The 23,914-nt window shown below is 37.4% G+C and overlaps 1 protein-coding gene across 7 annotated transcripts in view; it reads left to right on the top strand.

Annotated features, from left to right (window-relative positions):
* The window catches only part of Dgkh (diacylglycerol kinase eta), a 237,133-nt gene that overhangs the window by 174,226 nt on the left and 38,993 nt on the right, over window positions 1–23,914 (top strand). For 6 of the 7 annotated variants that reach the window (XM_029556963.1, XM_029556960.1, XM_029556961.1 and 3 more), the window contains 8 exons: window positions 1,987–2,072; window positions 5,660–5,759; window positions 8,792–9,065; window positions 10,029–10,148; window positions 13,809–13,940; window positions 20,032–20,149; window positions 22,471–22,581; window positions 22,710–22,806. In XM_029556963.1, coding sequence (XP_029412823.1) covers window positions 1,987–2,072; window positions 5,660–5,759; window positions 8,792–9,065; window positions 10,029–10,148; window positions 13,809–13,940; window positions 20,032–20,149; window positions 22,471–22,581; window positions 22,710–22,806 — 1,038 coding nt within the window. The remainder of the gene's footprint in view (window positions 1–1,986; window positions 2,073–5,659; window positions 5,760–8,791; window positions 9,066–10,028; window positions 10,149–13,808; window positions 13,941–20,031; window positions 20,150–22,470; window positions 22,582–22,709; window positions 22,807–23,914) is intronic. The other variant, XM_029556962.1, reaches the window with a different exon arrangement.

Genomic DNA, 23,914 nt, shown 5'->3' with positions numbered 1-23,914 from the left:
TTTTTTCGGTCTTTTTGAGACAGGGTCTCCCTGTAGCCCCAGCTGTCCTGGAACTCACTATGTAGACCAGGCTGGCCTTGAACTCACAGAGATCCATCTTCATCTACCTCCTGAGTGCTGGGATTAAAGGTGTATGCCACCATGCCTGGCTAATATTTGGATTTTTAAATATGTTTCAAGGCATTAGTCAAATGATAGTAATTAATAAATTAATCAGTGACACTAATTAATAGCATTAATGGCCATGTAAAATACTTTCCACCGTGCAGAGAAGAGAATAAAACTAATCTCTGAAAAACATTTTCCTATTTTGTATTTCTAAAAGGCGTGTTTTTATTTTCCTGCTCTTTCAAGATGTGGATTCTAGTATTTCAGCCAGAAAATCTGAGGGTCAGTGCAATATCATGCATAAGTTTGCAGTGCCCTAGTTACTCTGATGTGAAATTGCTTTTCTCTGTTTGGTCTGCCTTTGAAGAAGGTCAGGTAGAAACTGAAAATAATAACGCACTGACTAGCCACTGATGGACTTGAATATAAATTTAAAATGAGATTCCTTTGGGAAGAGGCCAGTCAGAGTGGCATCACAGGGGAGGAACGTTCATTGAAACTTCAAATACATCTGAGTAAAGTGATGATAATTGATAAAAGCAATGAAAAGGTATCCAGGCAAGGCAGAGGAACATTGGAGAGCAGCTTGATTCAAGTCTATCATTTCTTCCAGAACATTCTGAGTTTGTGATATAGAATATATTTAAAGCAACATTGGTGAAAGACTCTGAAGATGAGGTTATTTAAATATTACTCATATTTTATAAATCAGGAAGAAGTGCATTTTTAATAGGATGTTAGGGTTTGAGTCAAATAGAAAGGGGGATATAGGACACTTTGAGCAATTTAATTTGTTTCAGTACTTAAGAGAAACCTTTGTTTACATAATTTTATTGTTACATGCCTGATGATATTTTTAAAAGCTTTTTAAAAATTGAAATGTAATATATAAACAGAAAAGTATATATATCTTAGATGTATAGCTTGGGAAATTTTCACAGATTATAGACAAATGTATATAATCAACACCCACATCACAAAACAACAACATTCCAGTGTCCCATAAGCCCCTCTCCTACCCTTGGAAGCCACCGTGACCTATTTCCTGTGTGGCCATTTTCCTGACTTCTACAGCATAGATTAGTTTTGTCTGTTTTTGTAAAATGGAAGTCATTTTGTATGCTCTTTCTCTGGATTCTTCCACCCAGCATGATGTCTGTAGAGTCATCTATACTGTGACATAATTGTGCATTATTCCTTCCCATCGTCCTGTAGCATTTCTAGAACAAATACATTGCAATTTGCTCTCCATTCTACTCTTGAGCGAACACTGTGTGAACATTCTAGTCTATGTCTTTTGGTGAACACACATCTGTTTCTTTGGGGTGTGTGTGTAGAAGTTGGATGTGTTAGACCTCACGCCTCTGTTCAGACACTCTCCAGTAGCTGCCTAGGAAGCAGTTTGCGTGGAGGAAAGCTCCATAGCACCACCATCATGTGCCCGTTGGCATGTCTCCTTTGCTGCTGTTTGCTTTTTTGCCGCTCTGGGTGGTACTATGGAGCTTTTGCATTTCCAGACTGATGAAGTTGAGCAGCGTGGATCATTGGGTTATTCTACTTACCTTTCTTGTTTTTTTTTTTTTTTGCCCATGTCTTGTCTTAGCTATTCTGGCCTTTATTGTACTTATTTTTAATAATTCGTTTTGTTTTGAGATGATACCATTTTTTAAATGCTAAAAATTTTTTTTAATGAGATTGAAAATGTATATTTAAAGGAGTCCAGAGGCTGGAAATGGGTGTCAGGGAAATTTATCTTGCGTAATGACCCCCTCTTTTCATTCTAGCCATTGCTTTGTCTTGCATGTGTCTCTGAAGCAGTCGTAAATGAGCTGTGTAGACACTAACAGCATCACACAATATGGCTTTTCCCTCTTTCAGATGACAATTTATGAAGACTCGGTTGCAAATCACCTCACAAAAATCCTCAATTCTGATGAACATGCGGTGGTCATATCATCTGCCCAGTGAGTTGTGGGGCTTCAGTCATGAAGTACTTAGTTACATGGGAACATAAAAGCTGTTTCCTATCAGTGATGATATTTCCTTGTGATTTTTTTTTCTGTTTTAGACATATGCATATACATATACACATATATGTATCTTTTCTTAAAAATTTTTTGGATTTATTTATTTTTATTATATGTGTGTGGTTTTACCTTGTCTGTAAGTGCACCCGAGTTGTGCATTGCCTGTGGATGCCAGAAGAGGGCATTGGATCCCCTGGAACTGGAGTTATGGATGGTTGTTAGCTGTCACGTGGGTGCTAGGAACTGAATCCAGGTTCTCTGGAAGAGCAGCCTGTGCTTTTTCTTAACTGCTGAACCATCTCTCCAATCCGTATACGAAGTTATCTTAAAAAATTAAATGGGGGCTGGAGAGATAGTTCAGCAGTTAAGAGCACTGGCTGCTCTTGCAGAGGACCCAGGACTCGATTCCCAGCACCCACACAGCGGCTAACAACTATCTGCAATTCCAGTTCCAGGGGATCTGATGCCCTCTTCTGACCTGCACAGGCATTGCACAAGATGAGTATGCTTAGACACATGCAGGCAATATACTCATACACATAAAATAAATAAATAAATATAGAAAAGAATTAACTATTCTAAATTTGAACTGTTTTTTTTTTTTAAGTCACTTTAGCATCTAATTTGCTTTGAGTCTATTTAGACGGTGTATATTTGGCTGGCTAATTTGAAACATTTTTGTCAGGAAGGTATAGGCATTTAGAGTTTAGTTAATCTAAATGTCTATTTGGGATGTATTAATGATTAATTATAAAATGGAAATCATATTTTGTTATAATTTACTATTTTCCATAAATTCTTCTATTTAAGGACTGTTTATATCACTAAAAGGAAAGCAATGACGAAACTTTTCAAGATGACAATTCTGCAAGTTTAAATTGCATAATGAGATTTTAGCTTAACGTTATCAGATTTTTAGTTAATTCTGTACATGGAGCCAAAACTAGTTGCTGTTGTTACCCAAGTGCTGCATGGGTGGAATTTAGAATTTACTTTTGAAGTATCCTACACTTGTGTCACAAGAACGAGGTCAGCTAGAGGAAGAGGATGAAACCAATTGAAAATTTTAACTGATAAGTGAAAGAATGCTTTTAAGATCCTGCCTCAGCAAACATTGTTATTTGCAGAAAGAGAGACAAAATGACAGAGAAGAACAAAAAGCAAGTAGGAAAGTGATGAAGCAAAACATGCGTTTCAGTTTACTACATACTTCATTTGTATGAAGCGGAAAGACAAAATTATTATAAACATCTTTACTTCTGACAGAAGTGCAGATAAAGTAGTAACCGCTTTTGAGGACATGTCCCTCAGGAACGGGAAACAGCGCCGAACAACAGGAAAAGAGAAATGGCCTCAGGGAGCTGACCACAGTGGTTGTTGCCAACAGAGATGGGCAGCACCCTATTTGGTGGGCAGTGCTGCTGGTCACTTTATGTTTGTTTAATGACTAATTGCTTACAGAAACACATACATTTTCAGTTCGCCCAGCTCTCAGCACTCCTGTTGCTTCTGGAGTCCTGGGCCCAACCCACCAGCCAGCTTGCCTGGCCACAGTACGCATTTGACTCTGCCAGCCTTGCTCTGTAAATCAAATACGTGTATATAGGAAATTTAATAGAACACAGACTTGAATTCACTCTGTAGTCCAGGAAGTCCTCAAATCTACAGTCCTCCTACCTCAGCCCCCCAAGTAGATAAGGATTATAGGCCTATACCACCTGACCCAGCTTAAGTACATGTTTTTACTTTAAAAAACTGTACATTCACTATTTAGGCTTATTCATTCCTCCAGAATATAAAGATGTTGTATTTCTTGTGGAATATGAACTACTGGACCATAAGACAGAGCATGTTTTCTGATTCTTCCCACAATTTAAGTGTCAGACTCTCTCCTAACCTGCACATTCTCAGTCATTAGCCCTCTTGGCATAATGTTCATAGGATCAGGCTGTCCTTCAGCCTCTGCCTCAGGGATGTGGGGAATGGAGGAAGGGAACCTCGGCTGATACTTTCGCTCCCAAGCAGCAGTGGTAGTAATATTCTGGCGTGTGCAGTTTCACAAGCCTAGGAGAAAATTAGATCAGGACTATTAAAATAATGGCAACAGACTTCTAGGTTGGAGTTACACAAATTGGTGAGAATGCTAGTCTCTGCTTTCAGAGGGACTTCTCAGCCCATACAAGAAATTTTATAGCAGCCTGACATATTTCAAGAAATTCCGTAAAAGTATTACACATTAACACAGAAGAAAATAATTAGATATGAAGCACATATTCTAGACATTCTAGAATGAATGTCTAGAAAACAGTAGGTTCTTTATAGAAATTGGAATTTAAAAGTCAGCCAAGAAAGCTGGGTCTATACCTCAGTGCTTGTTTAGCATGCATGAGGCCCAGGTTCCATATCTAGCACCAGGAAGCAGATAAGGGCTAGCTGGTTAAGAGATGCCACCTTTTGTGCAAGCAAATCTAGAAGTGATTGCCCCTAAACAACGAATGGAGCAGAAGTTGTTGGGGATATAATGCAGTTCTTTCCTAGAGGATCGATGTGAAGTTTTAGAGTATATGTGTATGCATAAGTATATGTTCTGTGCCTACAGGTTTCATTACGTTTAAGTACCTGGAAGCTGACTATTATGCCACTCACCTGCCAGGGAAAGTTGTCAACTTAATAACCACTGGGACATTTGTCTCTCTTTTTCTTTATAATTCTTCAATCATTATCAAAGGTAGAGAGTGATTCCATACTTTTAAAATGTTTTCTGTCAGCATACATATTTGCTAAAATAAATCTAATCTTATACCATCCCACTAGTTATTTTTTATAAAATTTTTTGAAACACAGATTTGTTTCACATTGTTTTTTTTTCTAATGGTTTATTAGAAGGAAACCAAATGTAATTAAAAGAATTTTAAATTATTTTGCAAAGAAGCCAAATGTAATTAAAAGAAACAAACAAGTAAACCATATATTGCTGACACTAACGAGACCTAAATTGAATTAGTTTTGTATATTATTGCATTGGTTATCTTAAGGGGAAAAAATGGATGAGTTTACAGAGAATTAACTCAATTCAGGTGACAGATTGGTTGGTAACCTAAGATACAACCTCTTCCCTCTTCCGGAACAATGTGCTATCAATATATACATATGCTGAGTAGTAGATCCAATAATGACATTAGTGATAGAGCTGTGCTGATTTGTTCAACAGTATGGTTTCAGTTGTGAAAATATGCAGGCTGTGGGAGATAATACATTACTTTTTAATAAAAAGTACCTGTTCCTAAGATTTATATATTTGAGAATGGCTCATTATGGCTTTGACATTACTGTAAACTATGGCAGATAGGGTTTATTCATGCATGCATTTCCCGGCTAGGATGTCTTGATGCACTACACAGATGGAAGTGTGGTCTTATGTAAAAATGATGCTGGGTATTTTGCGTTTGCTTGCTTGTCCTTGTTTAAAATGCTGCATATTAGAGCAAATCAACTCTAAACTGTATGATTTCTCTTCCTTAAAGGATACTTTGTGAAACTGTAAAGGACTTTGTTGCCAAAGTGGAGAAGGCATACGACAAAACGCTGGAAAATGCAGTTGTAGCCGAAGCTGTGGCCAGTAAAGTAAGAGGAACACGTCAGGGCATGGAAGTTGTTTATTAATATTGTGAGCTCTGAACTGTGTTGTAAAGACAGTTCAGTGGGGCCTTACCAAAATATCTCAAGAGAAAAACTTTGACTTCGATATGAGGCTTGTTCTAGTTTCACTCTGTTGCTGTGGTAAAACACTTTGACCAAAAACAGCTTGAGGGGGTTAGAGTTTATTTGCCTTACAATTCCATTTCACAGCCTGTCATTGAGGGAAGTAAGGTTTGGAATTCAAGCAGGAACTGAAGCAGAAACCTCGGAGGAACACAAATGCTGACTCATTTGCTCTCTGACTTGCTTTCTGGTTCAGCACAGGACCACCTGCACAGGACCACCTGCCCAGGGGTAGCACCACTCACAGTGGGCTGGGTCCTCTTCCATCAATTAATAATCTAGAAAATTCCCCACAGACCACCTGATCTAGGAAGTTCCAGGATTTCCTCTCAGATGACTCTAGGTTGTGTCATTGACAGCTGAAACTAACAAGGACAAGGATTTACCAAAAAAAAACCTAGTTTATGGTTACCCTTCAATATGCATAAAAACTGTATTACGGGAGTCCCAGCCAGCAAACCAAATTTTGTAATTCAAATCCCTTTCTCAGTGATTGACCTCTTGTAGGGGCCTGCAATCAACCTGTAGGGAGCGGATGCCCTGGGGCTGATGGTCCTGTTGGGAGAGGCCTGGCTATCCATTTCCAAGTAAACCTTCATGGGTTATTTCCCTCCCAGTCAGTCCTGGCTCCTTCAGTTCCTTAGACTCTGACCCTGGTCTCCTGAAAAGATCTAGTCATTGCCTTTATCTTTACAGACTTTTTTTCTCCTCTTCAAGAACTTTTTTTTTCCTTTTAATTTTTATTTTATGTATATGTGTGTTTTGCCTGCATATATGTAGTACGCCCATGTACTACAGAGACCTGCTGAGACCAGAAAAGAGTATTTAATTCCCTGGAACTAGTGTTACATATGGTCGTTAGCTGCTATATGGGTGTTGGGAACTGAGCCCAGGTCTTCTGCAAGAGCAGCCAGTGTTGTTAACCACTGAGCCATTTCTCCAGCCCCTTCATGAGCTTTCTGGTGCCAAAGAAACCTTGAAAGCCAGTTTTTTTACTTTTACAAGTTAGTTCATGTGTTTCTAGGTACTTGTCCATTTCCTCTGGGTTGTCTGACTTGTTATGTGGGAGTTTATAGTTTCCATCAGAAACCGCTCTGTTTCTGTAACTTCTGTAGTGATGCCCCAAGTCCTCTCTGATAGGTAAAAAGTTGGCGGAGAAGGAGCGAATGGATGATGAGGCACCGAGGCACAGCTAAAACTCCATCAAAATAGGGTTTATTAGCAAAGGAACACATGGGACAGATTCCCTTCCAGGCAGGGAAAATGTCTGCCTGGGTCTTGAGCTTGGGTCTTAAAAAAGGGAGGCTTCTGCCTCCTGCAGAAGGCAGGAAGATGTATTTTTTTTTTAAAGTTGGGTAGGGGGGAGTGGGAGAGCAGGACTTTTAAAACCTGTCCTCTTTAGAGATCAAAGGGGAAGCCTGCTGTGTTGGCCAAACAGTGGAGAAAAGTCTGCTTCTCTTGACTTCAAAGACCAAGGTGCTTCTCAGCTAGGTTCCCTTTTCTCAGGAGCATGAGAAGTTCTTGGGATCCTGTTGGTGAGGGGGCAGGGCTATCTGAACCTTAACACTCTCACTCTTTCTCTGCTGCTTTTTAATTCTCATTTATTTCCATTCTAATATGTATTACCTCCTTTTCCCTGTTGACTTTAGATTTACTTTGCTCTTCTTTTCAGCCAAGGGCCTTTTTATGAAAGCCTGGCTGTCTTTGGCTGGATGGAGAAGGGCTTGGGAGAGCTTGGATTCATGCTGTGACTGGCATTTTGAGTGGAAGGAAAAGAAAGGGGAAATAAACATTTCTGAAGAAGTACCCTTTTTTTTCTATGCTATGAACAAAAAGTATACTCTGTGGAAGAAAACAAGAAACAAGTGTGGCCCTCTCTTAGCTACACTTGCTTCTGAAGTCTTTCCTCTGTCACTTTGTATTGGCTCATCACCAAAGATGGATAGATGGAGGGGGAACACACCAAATTTTGTAGAGAGTAAAGATACATTTGTGGCAGTGTTAACACTTTGGTTCTGTAGTAAAACAGGAAAAGCAGGAAGAAATAAGAGCCATGTACCTGCTTTTCTGTCTCCACCCCTGCAGTCCCTCCTCATTCCTATATGTTTTCCTTCCATGCTGACTTGAGAAGGCTCAGCTACACCTGCAGCCAACGATGCCAAAAATGGTGCCTTAAATCAAATATGTTTTTTTAAAAAATATTTTATTTATTATTTTTATTTTATGTGTATGAGCATATTGCTTGCATATAAGTGAGTGTACCCATGTTGTGCAGTGCCGTGGAGTCAGAAGAGGGCTTTGGATTCCCCTGGAACTGGAGTTAAGGATGGTTTGTAGGTGCCATGTGGGTGCTGGGAATAGAACCTGGGTCCTCTGCAAGAGCAGTCAGTGCTCTTAACTGCTGAGCCATCTCTCCAGCCCCTCAATTACTTTTTTTAAAAAAGCTTGTTTTTGTGTTCTGTGTCACTTTAAACTCAGTATTTGCTGTGTTCTTTTAAGGACTAACAGCTGCTTATAGGGAGTAAAGATGTTAACCCATGAGAGTTTGAGTGATTCCAGAAAAATCAATTAATAAGTTGACATAAGAGTTGTGATTTTCAGTTTTACCCAGTTATTTATGTCATGGGGCTAGTCAATTAATAAACGTTTCTCTATATCAAGAGCCGCTAACTTAAAGATCATTTTCTGTCTTCACCAAATTTTAAAATGGACCCATCCTCAAGAAGATGTCTCCAGAATAGAAGGCTGTAGCCTCTCGGATGTCAGTGTTTTCCTCGCTAATGATCGAACAATCAAAACATCTTACATGAAAATACGTTTTGTGTTTTGTCTGCCAATCTAACTTCATATTCTAATTCTTCCATCACTGTTGTTCTTGTTATTTGTTTTCTAAGTGCTCAGTCCTTAATGAGAAACTTGAACAGCTGCTACAAGCCCTGCACACAGACACACAGGCCAGTCGCGTTCCCCCAGGCGTTGGCCCTGCCATCCCTGAAGAAGATGTGGTGGAATCTTCCAGTGAGGAGTCCTTAGGTGAAAGCAAGGACCAGCTGACAAATGACATTGCAAAACCTTCCTCCCAGAAAGCTGTGAAGCCGAGGGAAATAATGCTGCGTGCAAACAGTCTAAAGAAAGCAGTGAGGCAAGTCATTGAAGAGGCTGGAAAAGGTACACGCTCATGAAATCAGCTTCAAAGAAGACAACAGCATAGCTGCTACACCCGTAACCGATTTGCATGATGGTTAGATTTGGCACACTTAGAAACAGTGTCTTCAGACTGATAGAAGAAAATAAATGCACTAGAAGGAAATTTGTCCTTACTCTGTATTTAATAGTAAGGATCAGTAATGGTGCCTGAAATAAGATTGCAGAAGTAAATTAAGTTGAAACGTAAATAGGAAAACGACTTAAATATTTTTTACTTTATTGGAATCTCTTTAATACCTAAAATCATACCTGTGACTACTTTGATAATATAGAAAATAATTTAACAATTTCATAAATTTTAATGCTGTTTTTTTTAAAGAGAGTATATTAAGCGATATTTAAAATTTTTTAAGATTTATTTTTAATTCTGTGTATGTATATGTCTGTGTGTGGGTGTGTGGATAGAAGAGCAGGTGCCCTTGGAGACATTGGATCCTCTGGAGCTGGAGTTACAGGTGGCTGTGAGCCACCTTATGTAGGTGTTGGGAACCTAACTTGAGTCCTCTGCAAGAGCAGTACATGCTCTCAACTGATAAGCTGTCTTTCCAGCCCCTATATTTAAATTTTATATGAATATAATGTATGGGCTTCTTAGAGTTTTAGTAGTAGATGAAAGTTTAATCAGTTACTAATGCTGAGAATCTCTTTACAGGTTTATAATTTGTAGCTGGGCTTTGTATTTTGTTGTTTTAATTTTTTCATAATTTTATTCTGGAAAATATATAATTTTAACATATTTATTTACTTTTATAATTTCCAGTAGTTATAGATATAGCCCCCAAAGCTTACTGCTCAATAATGTTTCTTTGTGAATGTAGAATTTCTTTTGGGACATAGTTCAATTTTTCTTTCCTAAGCATACCTTAATATGAATGGATTTTGTTTTCACTTATGCAAATATATTTATCTTCTTACAACTTAAAGTTATGGATGAGCAGACAGTTCACGCCTGTGAACCAGTTAATCAGTCATGTGACTATGATAGCACAGAAATAGATGAATCTAAAGAAGACTCTAATGATGATATGAAAGAGCCATTAATGGGTAAGAAAACAATGATGATATCATTTTGGAATTCATTAAAACTAACTTTGCTTTTAGTTGTCAACTTGAAATAAACTAATTGTATTTTTAATTTTGAAAAGGCTTTTTGGAAGTTAACCTTATTGATCACTAAAATAATAAGGCAACACGTTACTTAGGCCTATCAAGTATTCACACGCCTCTCCTTTCCTTGTGTATTCTAGAAATTGTGGTAATAAACTGAAGGTTATGGGACTAAAGATGATTAGATACCTTAGTTTTCCTAAAGAAACACCTAAGTTGCTAATTTAGCTTGTTTTAGCTCTCAGATACCTTTGGGAATTGCAAAAAAAGTTGCATGCCTCTCATACTCCAAGTTTGGCCCTTAAAAGATTCAGCGGTCCCCGAGATTTTATTTATTGATCTTTTAGGTTGATAATGCTTGTTGGTAAATCAAGCTTTTAAATCACAGGACATCTAGTTACAACTCTTTTTTTTTTTTAACCAAAATTATTTTTGCCAGGAAATCAAATCATTTTATTATTGCTTGAAGATTATTAACTGTTTCCCTACATTTTTGCTTTTAGTTGGAAATGAATTTATCCTTTTAGCATTTCATATGAGATAAACAAAAGGTTTTGAAATTACTGGAGCATAAGACAAAGCAGACGTTAATATATTCATGATGATAGGGGATAATATGAATAGAATTGCATGGGGGTCAGGAAAAGTCGGCATAATTATATCAGACCTGTTTGTATTTAAAAAATCATTAAAATTTGTTTTAAAATGTGAATTGATTACCTCCTCTGTCCTTTTCTTAGCTATAAAAATAAAGATAATAATATGCCAGTTTAACTGAGTTATAGTGAAGGTTGAATTACTTACTATACAAGTGTCCAGAATGGTGACTTGTGTACAATGTTGTATGAACTTTTGCTCTTATTATTATTGTTGTTGTTGTCATAATTATCTATTGCAACTGCTGATGTTAAGTGCATTGGCTGAGGAAATTTTCTCGAGTGTACTTAAAACTCTTAAGGAAATCAAAATTAGACTATAAAGCTTAAATTTTCAGCATACATTTCAGTACAGACAGATTCTCAAACTCTTCACAGATGGTCAGTGAGCCTTTGGGACATTTGCTTCTAGTAGTACATTCTACTCTTGTTGTTGACTGTGATTGTTAGAAAGCTAGCCATGGGGCTGGAGAGATGGCTCAGTGGTTAAGAACACTGGTTGTTCTTGCAGAAGACCCAGGTTTGAATCCCAGCACCCACATGGCAGCTAACAACTGTCCGTAACTCCAGTCCCAGGGGATCTGACGGCCTCTTCTGACCTCCGCGGGCATGGCACGACATGGGTACACTTACCTACATGCAGGCAATACATGCATACACATAAAATAAAAATAATAAATAAAAAAAAGAAAGCTATTCATTATCATGAACTTTCGGATTTTCTACCTTAGCATTCAACTCACGATGACAGACATTCATAGGTCCTATCATGTTGACAGTGAGAACTACCTACCTGCATTTGCTTGGTGTTTTTATGAATGGTTTAAGGAACAATTTCCGAAACGATGTGTCACTAATTCAAAGATGAGTCTGCAGTATTCCAGAGCTGTATCTTAGTCTTCTTCCATACCATATTCCTTAAATTATACTAATTTGCTGTCATAGTATCATACTCCCTCACCACCTCTGATGGCTTCTTTTGCTAGTCTTAACATGATGATTTAAAGTCATCTGTTTTTCTGGCTGCATCCACTTAACCAATGTCCACCTTAAAACATTATGCCCTGTCATGAACAGATGTCTCTAGATGTTTTCTGTAAGGCAGTAGCACATCGATACTCCTCTGCTACTCATTCAGCACATTGTGGTATTGCAAAAACTGATTTTTTTCCCAAATTTAATTACAGTAGTTTACCCTCATCTCCATGACTTTTTTTTTTTTTTTTTTCTGGTCTCTTTTATTTGGATTTATCATTTCATGCTGTCAGAATCTTTTGATTTTTTTCTATCACTTCAAATCAAATTTACTTACTTGTGAAATTAGTAAGCAGACCTTTGGTGTTTTGGTCTATTAAAACTGACTCCAGCAGGATTTGCAATGGCGTCGGTGCATACTCTGTCCTCCATACATAAGCACTCACTACCGGGGGGGTCCAGCTGCCATTCCGCCTTATCATGTGCTCATACACTCACCACTTCCATTGGTTTGAGACAATGCTATAGTTCTGCACATATTGAGACTGAGATAGACAAGATTTAGAAAAGTCTTTAACATTGCCATATTTGATATCAATTTTGCCCAGTAACCAGCTTTCTGGAAATCAATGGCAATAGCAGGCATGTTTCTGTATTCAATTATCATTATTTTTGTTGAATCACACTATGTCATTATTAAATTATGCAGTTTGTGTCTGAGATGTGAGAAATACAGTATTACTGTGTTCAGGGAGCTGCTTTATTTATGAAGAATCACGAAGCAGTAATTTCATTACCTGTAGTGGTGCACAGTGGCACAATCTTAGTCATTAGTACACTCTCTGCCTTTTATCAGAGGTGAACATCAAAAGTGTTTTGTAACAGAAATTAGTTCCAGAAGTCCCATCTGCCACACAAAAAAGCATGGCTGTTTCTTAGTTTTTCTTTAGTGCATCTGGACTGTTTGAACACACAGACTAGAGTGTAAAATTAATACAGTTAGTTTTTAATTAGTCTGAAGGAGAGTGAAGATAATTAAGTTTTAGAGTACTTTCAAATTGAGTTTAAGGACTACTGATCTTTAAAAAAAGTACCTCCTGATAGCCCCTAGATTAGTTAAAGGTGCTGTTTTCCCTCTATTAAATTGCCTTTGTTTAGATAGAATTAAATCTTCCTTTTTGTTGTTTTCTTGAAAGTAATTGTATTTTGGAATAATTTTTAAATGTATTGAGCTTTTACAGAAATATAACAGATCATTATTTTGAATAAATATTTGAGGAAGGCAGGGAAAGTATACTGGTTTTATTTGAAGATAAATGATATTTTCCCTTCCATTTCTAGAAGACCATGTTAACTCTTATTAACCACAAGTTTGCTTTTAGCTCTGGGAGTTATATTGATGAAATGTGGTCATTTGCCCAATATTTATGAGAAAAGGGGAATGTTGGTAGCATGCATTATAACAAATATATTCCATTAAATTTTATACTTATCAAGGTGTGTTGATCATATTCAAATTATGGGTATTATTGACTTCATTTTTCTGTCTTTTGAGAGAGGACTTCCCTGTAGCCCCAGCTGGCCTGGAATGCGATATGTAGACCAGGCTGGCCTCAAACTCACAGAGAACCACTTGCCTCTGTCCCCCGAGTGCTGGGATTAAAGGCATGTGCTACCATGCCCAGCCTGAATGTTACTGACTTTTAGTGAGTCAGGTACCTATTTTCTACTGGTAGCGTTGATTTAAAATCAAGACATTAATACCTTTCTCTTGGTAAACACTCTCTAAATATCTCAAGAAAATTAAAGTAAAGTGGTAAATGAATAGGTAAACATAATTAATATCTCCAGTTCTAATCATTAGTTTGAATAGGTATTCAGTTGTTATTTCACGTCTTGCATTTATAGGGACTTGTTTAATTTTACAGTATTATAATTTTCTGTTTTTAATCTTTTTTGTCAACAGCCAAAACAGCACCTCACTCTCCTGATGCCCGGGCAAGTCGTGGCCATTCTCAACCTGATTCTGTCCCTGGTCCAGCTATGGCTGCCACCAAAGACAACCTCCCTGTGCTCAATACCAGGATAATCTGCCCAGGTAGTACAGATTGTGAGACATCTGTGAAAATGCATTATTTCTCTTTTCTGTGAGCTACAGAAACACATTTTTAAAGATAACTGTTCCTCTAAGAGAATATTCTTGCTAAAGTTTGATATAGAAATCCAGGTCTTTAGATTTTTTTTTCTGTCTAATTGTCTGGGACATCTTATACATGCTGTGAATCCTGTCCTTAGAAATTTTAATTCATTATTTCTATGTTGGAGCCCAGGAATCTGTACCCCAAGTAAACCTGACATTATATTTGCTCACTTCCAGGCATCTTTCCTTTTGGTTTTAAGCCACTAGTCTCTCTGCAGACATTTTTTAGCCTAATGATCTTGCCTTATTTATTATTTTTAAATAGTTGAGATATCTATTCTAGCCCTGATTAAATGAATTTACCTCGGATTAGGCTGGTACAAGTAGAAACCCAAGGACTATAGGTGAGAGCTGGAGGGAGATACAGTATCTAAGAGGCCTCCTGCATTTATGCTAGTTAAGTTAATAAAAACCCTTTGGGCTTTATTCAGAGTATATAGGAATCCATTTAGACCCTGAAAAGCATCATCTCACGTAACTTCTTTTTAAAGCTGAATTACAATTCAAATGATGGTTGGAGACTTTATTACCTCATTTTCGTTAATGGATAGAGCAACTAGACAGATGATCAAGGAAATAGCATACTTGAAAGACACACAAAACAACAGGACCTAATGTCAAAAAAGCACCCAACCATCCAGAATGCACATTCTTCAGAAGTGCATGTAGAACATTCTCCAGAATAAACCATAAGCTAATTAGATCTCAAACCATTCTCAATAAAATTAAAAGAATTGCAATAACGCAATCAAGTACTCCCACCACAATGGAATGGAAGTAGAAATCGATAAGAGAATACAATTTGGGTAATACACAAATGTGGAAATGTGTATAGCAAAGCTGCAAAATGAATCAAAGGAGATATTTTGAGATGAGTAAAAACAAAAACTCACCATTTCAGAACTTATTTGATGCTGCTGAAACACACCTAGAGGGATGTAAAGCTGTAAATGCCTGCGTTGAATATGTACATTTATCTCAAATCAGTAACCTAACATTCTAGATTAAAAAACTAGAAAAAGAAAAGCAAACTAAATCCAAAGCCCATATGGAAAGGAAAGTAATAAATATTATAATGGAGATAAATGATTATGAAAAAGCAGCAGAGGGGCTGGAGAAATGGTTCAGCAATAAGAGCCTGGTTGCTCTTACAGAGGACCTGGGTTCAACTCCCAGCACCCAATGGTGGCTAACAACCATTCCTAACTCCAGTTCCAGGGGATCTGACATTCCACGGGCACTGTTTGACATGAGTGCACTTACATGCATGCAGGCAATACACTCAAACACACACACATACACACACACTCATAACACGCATGCACACACAAATAAGTCAATAAAATATTTTTTTAAAAGCAGCAGAGAAAATGAACAAAATTGAAGGGAAAATGTTCAAAGAATCACTAACACTGGGAGAGAGATCTCAAGGCATCACTACAGAACTTACAGAAGGGATACTAATAGAAATTATAAACATGTGCCTAGAAACACATGAACTAAGAAACTCATTCAAGAGAAAACAGAAAATCTGACGAGACCAATAACAAGTAACTATACTAAATTAGTAATTTTTAAAAAACCTAGAAATAAAATTAGAAACCTGAGCCTCACTCCTGGTAAATTCTGCCAAATGTTTTCAAAAGAATTAATACCAGGCTGGGCGTGATAGCATACGCCTTCTATCTCAATACTCGGTAGGCAGAGGCAGGTGGTTCTCTGTGAGTTTCAGGCCAGCCTGGTCTACGTAACAAGTTCCAGGCCAGCTGGAGCTACAGGGAGACCCTGTCTCAGAAAAGATGAGAGAGAGAGAGAGAGAGAGAGAGAGAGGATCAATACACAAAATAAATAATCAATATGCAAAAAGGAAGGAAGGAAGGGAGGGAGGGAAAAGTATTAATACCAGTCCTTCACAAATTCATCCACAAAATAGAAGAGGAAGTAATATGTTTCAGCTTATTCCGAAACCAGTATAACCCTGATTTCCAAAACAAAGCCATCACAAGAAAGTACAGACAAATATCCCTTATGAATACTGGCATAAAAAATCTTTAACTGAATCTAACAGTATCTCAAAAGATTTATGCACATGGCCAAATTGGTATTTCTGCATTAGTGGAGTTATCATGAAAAACTTGAAATGCAATATACTGTGTTAATCGAATAAAGGATAAATCCACACAAGTTATCTCAGTACCATCAGAAAAAGCATTAAAAAATTCAACACCATCTTATAAGAGAAACATTCAACAAATAGGACAGAAGGGAACTTCATCCTCATAACAGCACCTATGAAAAATCAACAGCCCACATCTAACTTCTGGTGAAAGACTGAAAGATTTATCCCCCAAATTAGTAATAAAACAAGGACGTCCACTCTTGCCCTGTTAGTCAGTATTGTTTTGGAGGATTTAGCCTGGGAAGTTAGGGAAAATAATAAGAACTGAAGGCATTTACATTGAAAGGAAGAAGTAAAGCTATGTGTCTTCCAGATTGATCTTGCATATAGAAAATCCTAAGGGACACGGACACACACACACACACACACACACACACACACACACACAATAGTAGAGCTAATAAATAAATAGTCTAAGGTGTAAAATAAATGATCAATATGCAAAAATTATAATTATATTTATGCACTACAGTTGAGCACTCTGAACATAAAATTAAGAAAAAGGTTCCACTTGTACTTGCATCAAAAACAACAGAATGAATACTTATGGATAAATTTAACATCAAAAGTGAAACACTGAAAACTACAAGATGTTGCTGAAAGAATTTGTAGACGTAACTAAATGGAAACATCCGAGTCCATGAATGAGAAGAGTTAAGTTATTGAGATGTCATTACTTTGTAAACTGAACAACAGATTCTACACTATCTTTATCAAAATCTCATCTGCCATTTGGGGGGAAATTGACAAGCTGATCTTAAAGTTCCTATGGAAATGCAAAGGATTCAGAATAGCCAAAATTATCTTTAAAAAGAAAGTAGAGTTTCAGGACTCAACTGTCCCAATTTCAAAAATCCAAAGATTGCCCAGTGCTGGCCCAGCACAGCTCTGTCCACCAGTGGGACAGTATTTAGAGTTCAAAAATGAACTGCATTTATGGTTAATTTTCAACACGTGCTAAGATGATTCAATGTAGAAAAAGTAGTCTTTTCAATTAATGATACTGAGAATAACTAGATTTCCACATGCAGAGGTTGAACCTGGTTTCCTGTCTCACTTTATATGAAAATCAACTTATTATTGATGAAAGATTTAAAGGTAAGAGTGAAAATTATGAAACTACTTTTAAAAATAAAAAAGGTGGGCTGGTGAGATGACTCAGTGGGTAAAGGTGCTTGGCCCCAGGCCTTACAAGCTGAGTTCAGTCCTTGGGATCTACATGATGAAAGGAGAGAACTGACTCCTGAATATTGTCCTCTGACCTATACATGCCCACAGTGGCACATGTACACACACACACACACACACACACACACACACACATGCGTGCATGCATGCATACAAAGTAAATAAATAAATGTAACAAAATATTTTTAAATAGCAAAACTGTAAACATTCATAACTTTGAAATAAGCAGTGATTTCTTAGTTACGAGAAAGAAGCACTAGCGACAAACTAGATCAATTAGGATTTATCAAAATCAAATATTTTGTGATGCAAAGGACATGATCAAGAAAGGAAAATGGCAGTTCAAGAACTTACAGACATTATATCTGATAAGAGACTGATATGACCAATATATAAATTCATAACTAAAATTAGGATTCATCAATAAATACACAAGTATTCTAATTTTAAACTAAGAAAGGGATCTGAATAGACAGTCTTCCACAGAAGATGTACATAGAGCCAGCACAGGTAAAGATGCTCAACAAGACAAGTCATCAGGGAAATAGAAGTCAAAGACAGTGAAGTTCCTAAAATGACCATGATCAAAACAGAGGGACTGAGGGAGTAGCTCCATGGTAGAGTTTTCCTAGCATGCTAGCGTGTGCAAGGCCCTGGGTTCAGTCACCAGCACTGCAAAAGCAAGGGGAAGGAAGGAGGAGGAGGAAGAGGGGGAGGGGGAGGAAGAGAGAGATAAAGCAGTCCAGGTGTATAGTCAGGAGATTTGAAAACATATTTATACAGCCAGGTGTGATAGCACACATCTTTGATCCCAGCACTTGGGAGGTAGAAGCAGGAGGATCTCTGTGAATTCAAGGCCAGCCTGGTCTGTATAACGAGTTCCAGACCAGCTGGGGCTACAGGGAGACCCTGTCTCAAAAAGAGCCCCCCACAAAAGGAAACATGTCTATACAAAAACTTGTACATGACTGTTTGAAATAGCATTCACAATAACCCTAAAGTGGAAACAACCTAATTATATTTTTGTTGATGAATAAACAAAGATGCTATATCCATTAAAACTCTAAAGAGTGAAATTCTGCTACATGCTACAAAATTATTATCCTTGAAAACATTAATCCAAGCAAAGAAGGTGAACATAGCCAAATATTCTGATTCTGCTCATATGGCATGTGCAGAACAGTCAAATCCAGAGACACAAAGTCGATTGTAATTTCTAGGGATCTAGAAGCAGAAGAGCATGGAAATTGATGGCTAATTGGTATAGGGCTTTTCTTGAGGGCAATACAAATTCTAGATAGAGTGATGGCTGCACAATTTTTGACATATACTACAAAGAACTTTATTTTAAGATTTATAAGGAATGAATTTTTTGATCTATGAATTATATCACCAAAAGGAGAATAAAATTTAAAAAGATGAATTTAGAACATTCCTGGTTCTGGAAAGGCCTCCATATCTAGAGGTCATTCCTCCCAGGAACTTTGGGAAGACCCTGCTGTGCTGGAGTTCTGAGTGTCTGCTCTTAAGACACTGAAGAGCTGAAGTCATGATGAGACGGTAGTTAATTGACTCACAGCTCAGTGGTAGAACACTTGCCTTGTGCAAGGCTCTGGCTGTTATATTTAGTACCTCAAAGGAAACATTTTTGAAGAGATCACATTTTACTGTTAGGCAGCTAGAGGCTGGCTCTTCACTATCAATATATCTGTTGTTTCTGTTTGTTTATATGTTTAGATATAAAGAATATTGGCGTAATAATGTATGACAGTGTGTGACATTAAATTGGCAGAATAAAATTCATCCTAATGGATAATCAACTGATGGTTATGAGTTAAAATAATAATGATAATCCTATAAAGAGAATACATGGTTGAAGATAGAAACTTTTGCTAAGGAAATCTTTGCTTTTTCAACTTTCTGTTTGTCGCATGTATGACATCACTGTCACTCTCCTTTTTTCTTGTCCTCAGACCCCATTACTTTGTCTTCTCTTCAGATGCTACTGTTTCTAAGTTTAATAGTGGTTGAGTAGGAACTTGTTACCATTGAATACCATAACAAATCAGTGGAACTCATGTTAAAATAAACTTGCAATTTTGCGTATTTAGAAGTGGGATAGGTACTTCATTTTTGTAATCAATAGTGTGTCCTAAATTCATAAGTACCTGTATTTAGTATTTTACTGTTGACTCTTAACAATGACACTGAGTTTTAATCTTTGTATGTCTCTCAGCTTTAAAGCATGAAACTGCATGGCAATTGGGGTAATTCAGCCTTTGTTGTAAATTCCTCTCAGACAGTTGCCATCATAAAGGAAGTAACACGTTTGTTGAAGCAATGGCACAGTTACTGGAACAGTGAGAAAATATCACAAAGAGATTCCTTTTCATGTCCTCATCTTCATAATTCCTTATGTCAACATGTAGATACTTGGAAGTATCAAACACTTTATGTTCATAAATATCATTGTTCATAGTTTTGGTTAATGAGATGAGTGATCACTAAAAACCATACTTTGGTAGCAAGATGTTTGAGGTTAGGACTGGATATGAATGAGCGGATTCTGACTCTGATTTTCTCTTAACATATGGTCTTATGTGTATTACTTTTTCTGTCTAGGTTTAAGAGCAGGACTTGCTGCCTCAATTGCTGGGAGCTCTATCATCAACAAAATGTTATTAGCAAACATTGATCCTTTTGGTGCAACACCATTTATTGACCCGGACGTAGATTCATTGTAAGAAAATACATGTGTCATTATTTTGCTTTGACCCTTCTCATTTCTGCTGTATACAAAATTCTAATGTTTTACATGTATCATAGTGCCTATGGTCGCATATAAAACAGTGGTAAGATTTCAGGTGTTGATAGTGACAAACAGGAGCTCTCTGAAATTCTGTGGAGTCTATGGTCTGTGGTCTGTCCCCGAGGCAAGACCTTTTCCCACTTGTCTGAGAGCCACTCTGACAAGGAAAGGCACAGCTCTTCCCACTGCTTCCTGGAGGCCAGTTTCCACCAGTATTTCTGCCATCCCCACCTCCGTCTTCTGAGTTGCCGATCCTGCAATCTTTCCACATCTAGCAGCTCAGTTTCCTTATTTTCAACTCTTAGATCACATTGATCTCTCCTCTTTGCAAAATTCCTGTGTGTGTGTGTGTGTGTGTGTGTGTGTGTGTACAGGCTAGAATTCATGTTGAGTATCTTCCTTGATCCTTCTCCCCGAAACGGAGTATCCAGCAGAGACTTTCACTTGAGTTCCAGAGCTCAGCAGTTCGGCTAGTCTAGCTAACCAGATTGTTCCAGGGATCCCTTCTCTCTACCTCCTATGTGCTGGGATTACAGGCCACCACCACCATGCCCACTTGAAATTTATCTGGATGCTGGGCATGGGAGCTCTGGGGCCTCACACTTGCATAACAAGTACTTTACTTGCTAAACCATCTCCCTAGCTCAAAAAAATTGCTTTTCCTATATCTTATTTTTGCAATACATTCTTCAAAGACAGAAACATGTTTTTTTTTTTAAGAATTTTCTTTCTCTTTTTTTCCCATTTTTTCTTTCTCTATTTTTTGTTTATTTGTTTTAATTAATTGATTTTTTAAAAAAAGGCAATATTTCCCTGTAGCTCCAGCTGGCCTGGAACTCACTATATAGACCAGGCTGGCCTTGACCTCACAGATAACCACCTGCCTCTGCCTCCCAAGTGCGGAGATTAAGTGTATGCCACCACATCTGGCTTTTCTTTTCTTCTTTGCATTTATTTACTTGGTATGTATATGTGTGTGTGCGCGCACGCATCATAACATGTATGTGGAACTCAGAGGATAAGTTGAGAGAGTTAGTTCTCTTCTTTCACAATGTGGGTCCCAGGGATTGAACTCAGATCCTTAGGCTTGGTGGCAGGCACCTTTACCCACTGAGCCCCATTTATTTTTTTAATTTAATTTTTAATTTTTATTTTATGTGTATGAATGTATTGCTTGCATGTGTATGTGTGCCCATGTGGTGAAATGCCTGCAGAGGTTGGAAAATGGTGTTGAATTCCCCTAGAATTGGAGTTATGGATTGTTGCTAGCCACTGGGTGGGTGCTGGGAATCTAACCCAGGTCCTCTGCAAGAGGAGCCATCTTTCCAACTCCTGGCCGCATATTTTATTTTATTTTGGTATTTTTGAGATGGGGTGTTCCTGTAGCTACAGCTGGCCTGGAACTCTCTATGTAGACCAGGATAGCCTTGGACTGATGGAGATCTGCCTGCCTTTGCCTCCTGAGTGCCGGGATTAGAGGCCTGTGCCACCATACCAGCTGGCCTCATATTTTAAACTACCAAAAACATTTAAAAGAATTGGGCCAGAGAGATAACTTACTGCCAATCCTGACAACCTGAGTTTGATACCTGGACCTCACGTGGTGGATGGAGAGAACCAAGTCCCACAACTTGTCCTTTGATCTCCATACATATGTTGTGGCACATATATGTGCGCGTGCGCGCGCACACACACACACACACACACACACACACACACACATTGTTTAGTTTGTGCGCTAACAAACTAAATACATAAATAAAACTTAAAATACCTTCATTTGCTGTGTGGTAAGCACCTTATATAGAAGATAGAAGGACTAAGACTGTCAAATTTAATAGAAAACTGGAGAGATGAGGAGCTGGGTTCGATTCCCAGCACCCACATGGCAGCTACAAACCGTCCTTAACTCCAGTTCCAGGAGATCCAATGCCCTCTTCTGGCCTCTGGAAATTGCACATATGTGGTACACTTACATACATGCAGGCAAAACACTCATGTAAAATTTTTAAAAATTGAAAAGCAGTGACTGTCTCTGCTTTGCCTCTCTTTTATGTCACGTGTACCAAATGTTATGTCTGCGTATTGTGGTTGTGCATGTGGGATATATGTGGGAAATGACTCTTGCTAAGCTTTGCAGTCCTGTGATGAATGGACACTTAGGTGGATTTAAGTACTATTATGTGAACAAGCTGTAATTGTTGTACTTGAGTTTGAAATTGACTTTCATGTATTTTCCCTTATTATCATAGAGATGGATATTCAGAAAAATGTGTTATGAACAATTACTTTGGAATTGGATTAGATGCAAAAATTTCATTAGAATTTAATAATAAGAGAGAGGAGCACCCTGAAAAATGCAGGTAATTTCAATAATAACAATAATGTTATTACATGAAGACAGTTTGATTTTAATTTCATTTATTATCTTTTTTGCTTTAAGGAGTAAATAAATAAAATCCCTGAGATTGCCAACAATATTTATTTTCAGAAGCCGAACTAAAAACTTGATGTGGTATGGAGTCCTTGGGACCCGGGAATTATTGCAGAGATCTTATAAGAATCTGGAGCAAAGAGTTCAACTTGAGGTAAGTCCATCTTGAAGTAAAGACATTTCAGATTATCCTGCTTAGAAAATAGAATCATTTGTGGAGCCAGGTTGACTTGAATTCCTATTGATCAGTGGTTAAATGTTTAAGGAGCAAAAATGGAAGTGATTATCTGCTGTGTCCTAGAGGAAGTCTAGACACACAGCAACAAAGCTTGACTTTATCATTCTTTCTCGCTTCTGGGACTGGGGCTGCTGTGGAGCCCTAGTACTCTGGGAAAAGGTGGAACCATGCAAACACTTTTATAGGACCACATCTTCGATGGCTTCTTCATTTAAAGTTTTCAAGTTTGACTCAAATCTCTGGTGCCCAAAGATTCACAGAATCCCTTAAAATAGTATTTGAAGTAAATATATTTTAATTTAAATTTATGTTTATTTTGTTCCAATTATTTCTAATAATTTAAAGAAAAGAATTTTGATAATTTTATTATTTTTTTTCTAATTTAAGTAGAAAATTAAGGAGAACAAAAGTGACAATCTCTGATAACAGGAAAAAGAAGGTTAGGAGCCTTCTTAGAGTTTGTTTGTTTGTTTTTGATCTTTTTGAGACAAGGTCTCCCTGTTGCCCCAACTGGCCTGGAACTCACTATGTAGACCAGGCTGGCCTTGAACTCACAGAGATCCACTTGCCTCTGCCTCCCAAGTGCTGGAATTAAAGGCGTCCACCACGCCTGGCTAGAGTTTATTAATTACTATAAATTTAATTTCTTTTGCACTTGGTCTAAGACATCTTGTATCATTTTATGACCACATGTTTTTAATTAACATATATTATCCATACAACAAATTAGTCTTTTTCAAGATTTAGTTTTTAAAATATTTTTTTTTAATTTTTAAAAATGATTTATTTAATAACAACATACTTAGAAGAAGCATATCATTACAACACAATTGACATATTCAATAACGGTTTCCTGAGGTAGGATGCATCTCTTTCAAAATTGGCTGTAAATTTTTAGGTTTACAGTTGAATTATTACAGTTATACAATATTGTACTCATTATAAACCCTATAAGACATAAATTAAATGATGTTTTAACCTTTAAAAAGATCTCCATTTCATTATTAAAATACACAGTTTCATA

This window comes from Nannospalax galili, unplaced genomic scaffold (genome assembly GCF_000622305.1).
Source record: "Nannospalax galili isolate Female #2095 unplaced genomic scaffold, S.galili_v1.0 scaffold386, whole genome shotgun sequence".
In the NCBI taxonomy this organism is placed as follows: Eukaryota; Metazoa; Chordata; class Mammalia; order Rodentia; family Spalacidae; genus Nannospalax; species Nannospalax galili.
This window is presented reverse-complemented; position numbering and strand designations above follow the sequence as displayed.